General features: G+C 40.4%; 1 protein-coding gene across 1 annotated transcript; it reads left to right on the top strand.

Annotated features, from left to right (window-relative positions):
* Positions 1-395: 395 nt before the first annotated feature.
* ENH_00053670 (subtilase family serine protease, putative) lies at positions 396-6,062 on the top strand (the record flags this gene model as incomplete). The annotated part of the gene is made up of 4 exons (XM_013581499.1): positions 396-3,378; positions 3,733-3,800; positions 5,570-5,681; positions 6,019-6,062. 4 exons carry the CDS (start codon positions 396-398, stop codon positions 6,060-6,062), a joined length of 3,207 nt encoding a protein of 1,068 aa, XP_013436953.1.
* Positions 6,063-8,813: the final 2,751 nt, after the last annotated feature.

The raw sequence follows: 8,813 nt of genomic DNA on the forward strand, positions 1-8,813 counted from the left end.
AGCAGCAGCTGTACGTACACCTCAGTGGTCAGACAGGTAACAAACTGCAGGCCTTCTTTCTCGTGTCACAGCAGCAGAACAAGCAGCAGCAGCAGGTGCAGTAGCAGCAGAACAAGCAGCAGCAGCAGGTGCAGTAGCAGCAGCAGCAAAAGTGTCAAACGAGCAGCAGCAGCAGCATCCGCCGCAGCAGCGGCACCGCAGCAGCAGCAGCAGCCTTTTTGCAGCGGATGCAGTAGCAGTTCTGGGAAAGTAGCAGCAGCTGCAGATGCAGTAGCAGCACTGCAGCAGCAGCAGCAGCAGCAGCAGCAGCAGCAGCATGCAGCAGCGGAGGACCCTCCTGCTGCCAATCCAGGAGGCCCCCGAGGCCCCCCCCAGGGGGCCCCCATCGCAAACCTATGGGGCCCCCCTCCCTTGCTGGGGGGCCCCTGCAGCCCCTTAGACCCTCTCGCTGCTGCAGAGCCCGTCTCCTTTGGCCGGCCTCTGCTTCGCCGCTGCTGCTGCTGCTGCTGCTGCTGCTGCTGCTGCTGCTGCGGGCCCCACAGCTGGGGACTGCAGAACCCCCAGCCAGGCCCAGCAAACAGCCAAGCTGGCCTCTGCATGCAGACAAGAGCAGCAGCAGCACAAGGAAGCAGCAGCGCGGGGCTGCTGCTTCGGGGCCACAAAGTGTCTCCAAAGGGAGACCCTCGCGGCACCCAGCAGCAGCAGCAGCAGCAGCAGCAGCAGCAGGGGAGGAGCCACTCACAGTAGCAGCAGCGCCTGCAGCTGCGCAGCAGCCAGCAGCAGGACGAACGCGAACTGCAGCACCCACAGCACAACCAGGAGTAGCAGCAGCAGCACAACCAGAAGCAGCAGCATCGAAAGCAGCAGCAGCAGCAGCAGCAGCAGCAGCAGCAGCAGCAGCAGCAGCAGCAGAAAGGGCGCAGGCAGTCAAGGACGCTGCAGCAGCTGCCGCTGCCCGAGACGGCCCTCTCGGGCCCTCAGCCAATTCGCTGGGGGGCCCCGCAGCTAACAGCTGCTTTCAGTCCCTGGCAGCAGCAGCAGCAGCAGCAGCAGCAGCGGCGGCAACGAAAAGAGAACCAGCAGCAGCGGCAGCAGCCACTGCAGCAGCAGCGGCAGAAGCAGGCGCAGCAGCCAGAGCTTCAGCAGCGGCAGCAGCAACAGCAGCAGCAACAGAAGCCGCAGCAACAACAGCAGCCCCAGCCCCAGCAGCAGCAGCAGCAGCAGCAGCAGCAGCAGCAGCAGCAGCAGCAGCAGCAGCAGCAGCAGCAGCAGAGCAGCAGCAGCAGCAGCAGCAGCAGCAGCAGCAGCAGCAGCAGCAGCAGCAGCAGCAGCAGCAGCAGCAGCAGAAGCAGCAGCAGCAGCAGCAGCAGCAGCAGCAGCAGCAGCAGCAGCAGCAGCAGCAGCAGCAGCAGCAGCAGCGGGTGGTGGTGGTGGACCTCGAGGCCTTCGAGTCTGCTGCTGTTTACCCCGACCGCCTGCTGGTGGGCTGGCGCTGCAGCGAAGAGGAGACAGCAGCAATAAGGAGACAGTTGAACAAAAGTCCCTTTGCTGCTGCTGCTCCGCTGCCTGCTGCTGCTGATGTCTCTGCTGCTGTCTCTTTCGCGCCCCACAGCAGCAGCAGCACAGCCGGGGACACGCGGCTCAAGGCCACCAGCAGCAGCAGCAGCAGCAGCAGCAGCAGCAGCGCCAGTGCTTCTCTCTACGTCCCGCCGCACATGCCTCTCAGCCCCGCAGCATTTGCTGCGAAGGAAAGAGCAGCAACAGCAGCAGCAGCAGCAGCAGCAGCAGCAGCAGCAAACGAAAGCCCAAGGACTGGCAGCTCGAAGCCTCTCGGGAAGCTGGACTTCTCTGCTTGGGCTTTGAGAGACAAATCCAGAAGCAGCATCTCAAAAGCAGCGCAGCAGCAGCAGCAGCAGCAGCAGCAACAGCAACAGCAGCACAGGCAGTTTTCCTACAGCAGCAGCAGCAGCAGCAGCAGCAGCAGCAGCAGCAGCAATATGAGAAGGCTGCAGGTGCTAGAGAACGCAGCAAATCTCTCAGGGTCTCTTATAAGCAGCGTGAAGCGTATATACACTCGGTTTAAGCTTGGGGGGGCCCCCCAGGGGGCCCCCCCAGCGAGGGGCCCCCCGCAGGGGGCCCCACAGGGGGCCCCCCTGTCCCACTCAGCTGCTGATAATGAACCCCCAGCTGAGGTGCTTGTGGTTGACTCGAGGGGGTTTGCTGCTGCTGCTGCTGCTGCTGCTGCTGCTGCTGCTGGCGAGGAGACAGCCCCGTACCGCAGGGCCCAGAAGCTGAGGGACGAGGAGACAGAAGAAGCCTCGAGGGGCCCCTCAGCAGCAGCAGCAGCAGCAGCAACAGCAGCAGCAGCACCAGCAGCAGCAGCAGCAGCAGAAGTGATAATAGACCCTCAGCCACAACTGCTGGAGCCTCACGAGCTCTGTGGGGTGGACCTTCTCACTTTCAACTTCCCGCAAGCTGCCAGCAGCAGCAGCAGCAGCAGCAGCAGCAGCAGCAGCAGCAGCAGGTTGCTGCCGCTGAAGCAGTTTCTGCAGCAGCTGGTTAATTCCGTTGACTCCAAAGAAATTCTCTTTGTGGCTCCTGACGCTCCCATCAAGGCCCAAGTAATGCCAAATAGAGCAGCAGCAGCAGCAGCAGCAGCAGCAGCAGCAGCACCGTCTGCTGCTCTTGCTGCTGCTGCTGAAGGGCGCGAGCAGCGGGAAGCAGCAACAGCAGCAGCCGCAGCAGCAGCAGCAGCAGCGTCTCGGGGCCTGCAGCGCTTCCCCTCCGCTGCTTCCCAGAACGCCTTTGCTGCTGCTGCTGCTGCTTCCCCAGCAGCAGCAGCAGCAGCAGCAGCAGCAGCAGCCCCGAACGACCCCCTGTTCGGACTGCAGTGGGCCCTGGGGGCCCCCCTGCCGCAGGGGGGCCCCCTTGCTGCTGCTTGTGTTGCAGGAAGTGCTGCTGCACTTCTTGGAGACAGTTGGGAGTCTCCTTGGCTGCAGCGCAGCGACCAGGCGAGGGCCCAGCTGCTGAAGGTCAGGGACTTGTGCCGCGACATTGACAGCAGCAGCAGCAGCAGCAGCAGCAGCAGCAGCAGCAGCAGCAGCAGCAGCAGCGGCGGCAGCAGCGGGGGCGGCGGCGGCGCGGGCCGGCGGAAGAAGGAAAGCCCCGGCGCCGCCGCCAACGCTGCTGCTGCTGCTGCTGCTGCTGCTGCCCCAGCAGCAGCAGCAGCACCTGCAGCAGCAGCAGCAGCAGCAGCAGCAGCAAAAGAGACAGAAGAAGGAGACAACTCCAGCAGCATCGAAATGCTGCGCGTGTGGGCCCTGGGGGCCCTCGAGAGCAGCAAAACTGCTGCTGTCCCCGTTGCTGTTGTGGACACAGGTGCAGCAGCAAAACTGTCTCCTTTTTCTTTTTATTTATTTATTTATTTATTTATTATTTATTTATTATTTATTTATTATTAATTAATTAATTAATTAATTAATTAATTAATTAATCGTTTATTATTTATTTATTTATTTATTTATTTATTTATTTATTTATTTATTTATTTATTTATTTATTTATTTATTCATTTATTTATTTATCTATTCATCTGTTTATTTATTTATTTATTTATTTATTTATTTATTTATTTATTTATTTGTCTATTTATTTATTTATTTATTTGTTTGTTTATTTATTTATTAATTATTTATTTATTTATTTGTGAAAAGTGTCTCCTTTTGTTTGCAGGCATTAATTACCTCCACCCCGAACTGTCTCTTTCGATGTGGGTAAACCGCAAAGAGCTTCACGGCGAAGTCAGTTTTAATTATTTTATTTTAATTATTTATTTTAATTTAATTATTTATTTTAATTATTTTAATTTAATTATTTATTTTAATTATTTTAATTTAATTGTTTTAATTTAATTGTTTAATTTAATTGTTATAATTTAAATGTTTCAATTTAGTTGTTTTAATTTAGTTATTTTTATTTAATTGCTTTAATTTAATTGTTTTAATTTAATTTATTTGATTTAATTAGTTTGATTTAATGGACTTCATTTGATTGGTTAGTTTAATTTAATTATTTTGTTTTAAATATTTTTATAGGTATTTTAATTAAGTTGATTTTATTAATTTAACTAATTTAGTTAATGTATTCTAATTATTTTAATTTAAATATTTTAATTTATTTAAATAATTTATTTTAGTTATTTTAATTAATTTGGTTTAATCGTTTTAATCTAATTAATGTAATTAATTTAATTGATGTGCTTGATTTAATTCAATTTAACTTAATTAATTTGATTAATTTAATTGTAATTAATTCAATTTAAATCGATTTGTTTATTTAATTCAATTGAAGCATTTAAATCCACTTAGTCATTTAAATTGATTTAATTATCTAAACTGATTCAATTATTTAAAATAATGCAATACATCAATTATTTTAATTATTTTAATTATTTTAATTATTTTAGTTATTTTATTTATTTCATTTTAATTATTTTAATTGCTTTAATCATTTTAATTATTTTAATTATTAAATTATTTTAATTATTTCAAAAACTCTTTTAAAGTTTACTTCTAAAGTTTGAAATATTTCTTTTTGTCTTCTTTAATTGTCTCCTTTTGAAGTCTGAAGAGTCTCCTTTTGGCTCCTGAAGTGTCTCCTTTTGGAGTTCAAAATAAAACTTTTATTTTCCAAAAAAGAGTCTTTTTTAAAATTTAAAATTTCCTTTTGTCTCCAAAAGTGTCTCCTTTTAATTCAAAATATATCTTTTTTCTTTTTTTAAATTATTTTTTTTGGGGGAGGAGTTGAAGACGACGAGAACGAATTAAGTGTCTCTTTTCCCCCCCAAAACTGTCTCTTTTTCCTTTCAAAAAGTGTCTCCTTTTAAGTCCAAAAGTGTCTCTTTTAACATCCAAAAGTGTCTTTTTTTCGTCCAAATTGTCTCTCTTTTTATTCAAAATAAATCTTTTTCCTTTTTCAAAAATTATATTTTTAGACGACGGCGAGAACGAATTTGCAGTCTCTTTTTCTTCCAAAAACAGATTTCTTTTTCCTTTTTAAAACTGTCTCCTTTTGCATTTAAAACTGTCTTTTTTTGCCTCTAAAAGTGTCTCCTTTTCCTTCAAATTGTCTCCTTTTTTAATTAAAAAAATGTCTTTTTTCTTTTTTAAAACTGCAGTTTTAGGAAGGAGTTGCCGACGATGAGAAGGAACTAAGTGTCTCTTTTTCTTCCAAAAACATATTTCTTTTTCCTTTTTAAAACTGTCTCCTTCCACATCCAAAACTGTCTCCTTTTGTCTCCAAAAGTGTCTCCTTTTCCTTCAAATTGTTTCCTTTTTTAACTGAAAAAATATCTTTTTCTTCCAAAATTATATTTTTCAGAAAGGATTTGAAGACGGCGAAAATGAATAAAAAAGTGTCTCTTTTTGTGCTAAAAAGCAGCTTTTTTCTCGTTTTAAAAACTGTTTCCTTTCGCACTCAAAACTGTCTCCTTCGGCCTCCAAAAGTGTCTCCTTTTCCCTCAAATTGTCTCCTTTTTTTCCAAATTGTTTTTTTTTAAATTGTTTTTCAGGAAGGAGTTGACGACGACGAAAACGGCTTCGTCGACGACCTCTTTGGCTGGAACTTCATTCAGGACAACAACAACCCCATGGACGACAACGGCCACGGCTCGCACGTCGCGGGTAAGAGACTTTTTGGAGCTTTTTGAGAGATTTAAAGAGCTTTTTGCATGTTTTTAAAAGGACTTTCAGAGAGGATTCAAAAAATAGTTTTAAAAGTGGAAAAAACCAGTTGAAAACACTTCAAAATCAGGGTTTTAGAAGCTTTTAGGAGTTGAAAACCCCACAGACCACAACGGCCACGGCTCGCACGTAGCAGGTAAAAGAGACCTTTTGGAGGCTTTTTTGAAGCTTTAAAGACCTTTTTGCATGTTTTTAAAAGCAGTTTAAAAGAGGATTCAAAACGTAGTTTAAAAAGCAGAAAAAAGCAATGCAAAAGAGGGTTTTTAGGGGCTTTTAGGAGTTTTCGACCGCTTGGACGACCCGGCCACGGCGCTCATTTAGTAGGTATGAATTAGCCTTTTTGGAGGCTTTTCGAGAGATTTAAAGAGCTTTTTGCATGTTTTTGAGAGGATTTTAAAAGAGGATTCAAAACTTAGTTTTAAAAGCAACAAAAAGCAGTTGAAAACACGTCAAAAGAGAGTTTTAAGGGTTTTTAGAAGTTTTGAACCCCATGGATGATGCAGCATGGCTCTCACATAGCAAGTGTCAAAAGAGACTTTTTAGAGGCTTTTTGAGAGATTTAAAGACCTTTTTGGATATTTTTAAAAGGATTTTCGAAGAGCATTTGAACAATAGTTTCAAAGACAGAAAAAAGCAGTTGAAAACACTTCAAAATAAAGGTTTTAGAGGTGTTTAGGAGCTTTTAATCCCGTGGATAATAGTGGGCATGGCTCTGATGTAGCAGGAAAAAAGGGACTTTTTGAAGACTTTTTGAAGTATTTAAAAGTCCTTTTGGAGACATTTCAAAGGGTTTTAAAAGAGGGTTTAGGAAATAGTTTTAAAAAGAGAAAACAGCAATTTAAAACACTCCAAAAAAGGGTTTTTAGAGGGTTTTGAAGTCTGCAATCCCTTAGATAATGGTGAACATAGCTCTGGTTTGGCAGAGACTTTTTGGGATTTTGGAAAAGCTTTTGGGGATTTTTAAAAACTTTTTGGGAGTTTTAAAAGCCCTTTTGGAGTTTTAAAAAGACAATTAAAAGTGATTAAAAGGGTTTGAAGAAAGGGTTTAGAAAATGGATTTTAAATCCAAAAAAACCAACTTTAGACACTTCAAATGAGGGCTTTTAAAGGCTTTTACAAGTTTCTTTGGAGACACTTTAGAGACACTGTTAGAGACACTTTTGGAAATATTTTGACGCCATTTTGGAGATATTTTTAAAGACATTTTAAAGACATTTTAAAGACATTTTGAAGACATTTTAAAGGCATTTTAAAGACATTTTAAAGACATTTTAAAGATATTTTAAAGACATTTTAAAGGCATTTTAAATGCATTTTGGAGATATTTTAGAGACATTTTGGAGACACTTTGGAGACATTTGAGAGAGATTTAAAAGATTTTAAAAAGACATTTTGAAGAAATCAAAAGGACATTTTAGGGACATTTTAGAACTATTTAAGAGACATTTAAAAGGCAATTAAAAGAGATTTAAAAGACATTTAAAAGATGTTTTAAAAGAAAAATAAAAGATATTTAAATACTATTTTAGAGACACTTTGGAGGTTTTTCGGAGACATTTAAAAGTCATTTTGGAAACATTTTGGAGACATTTAAATGACAGTTTGGAGACATTTTAAAAGCATTTTAGAGACAATTAAAAGCTATTTAAAAGGCATTTAAAGAAATTCAAAATATATTAAAAGGATATTTAAAAGTGTGTTTTATAAGTATTAAAAAGACATTAATTAATTAATTAATTAATTAATTAATTAATTAATTAATTAATTAATTAATTAATTAATTGATGATTAATCAATAATTAACCGATTAATGAATTGATTAATTGATTTAATTAATTAATTATTAATTAACTAATTAATCAGCTAATTAATTTATTAACTAATTACGCAATCAATTGCTTTATTTATTGACTAAATTATGTGCCCGTCAATGTACGAAATTTTTATTTATTTATTTATTTATTTATTTATTTATTCGTTTACTTATTTATTTATTAACTTTTTTATTTATTTACTTATTTATTTATTTATTTACCTAATTAGTTACTTAGTTATTTAGTTATGTAGGTATTTATTTATTTATTTATTTATTTATTTATTTATTTATTTATTTATTTATTTATTTAGCTGTCTATTTATTTATATATTTATTTTTTTTAATTCAGTTATTTAGTTATATATTTATTTATTTGCTTAGTTAGTTGGTTAGTTATTTAGTTATTTAGCTATTTATTTATTTATTTATTCTTTTATTTATTTATTTATTTATTTGTCTCTTTATTTTTTATTTTTTATTTTCTTCTTTTGCCGCGGCCTCTTGTGTCTCTTGCTTTTGAATTTCGTTTAATTCCAAACTTTATTTTTTATTTCTTTTAATTAATTTTTTACTTTTTAAATTCTTTGTTTCTTTTTTTGTTTATTTATATTATTTTTATTTTTTAATTTTAATTTTCAATTAATTATTTCTTTTTTATTTCTTTAAAAGTAAGACTTATTTCTTATGCGCTTTTCTCTTGTCTCTTTTATTTTCAATTCCTTCTCAATTTTTCCTTTTTATATTTTGTCTTTATTGCCTCTTTTATCTCCTTTTACTTTTTATTTTTTATTTTAATTTTCATTTATTTTCTGTTTTTTATATTTTATTTTTTTGTCCCCTTAAGATGACTTCTCGTGCCTTTTAGTCTTTTTTCTCATTTTTAAATTTCTTTCTTCATTTTTAATTTCCACGCCCCCAAAACCCAAAACCCTAGACCCTAAACCCTAAACCCTAAACCCTAAAACCGGCTAAAACCCTCAAAAAAGCGCGCAAAGACTCGGAAAAAGCGCGGGAAGAATAAAAGGACCTTTTGGAAATAAAGGGTTTGGAAAAGTGTTTTGCAAACCCTCAGGAATTGTCGCGGCGTTGCAAAATAATGGAGAAGGAATTAGCGGAATTAGCGAAAGAGCAAAAGTGATGGCGCTGAAAATTCTGGACAAAAAAGGAGAAGGAGACGTCTCGCATGCAATCCCAGCGATTCAGTACGCAGTGGACAACGGGGCCAAAGTGCTCACCAACTCGTGGGGAGGCGTTAG

The sequence above is a fragment of the Eimeria necatrix genome, genomic scaffold (assembly GCF_000499385.1).
Source record: "Eimeria necatrix Houghton genomic scaffold, Enh_scaff434, whole genome shotgun sequence".
In the NCBI taxonomy this organism is placed as follows: domain Eukaryota; phylum Apicomplexa; class Conoidasida; order Eucoccidiorida; family Eimeriidae; genus Eimeria; species Eimeria necatrix.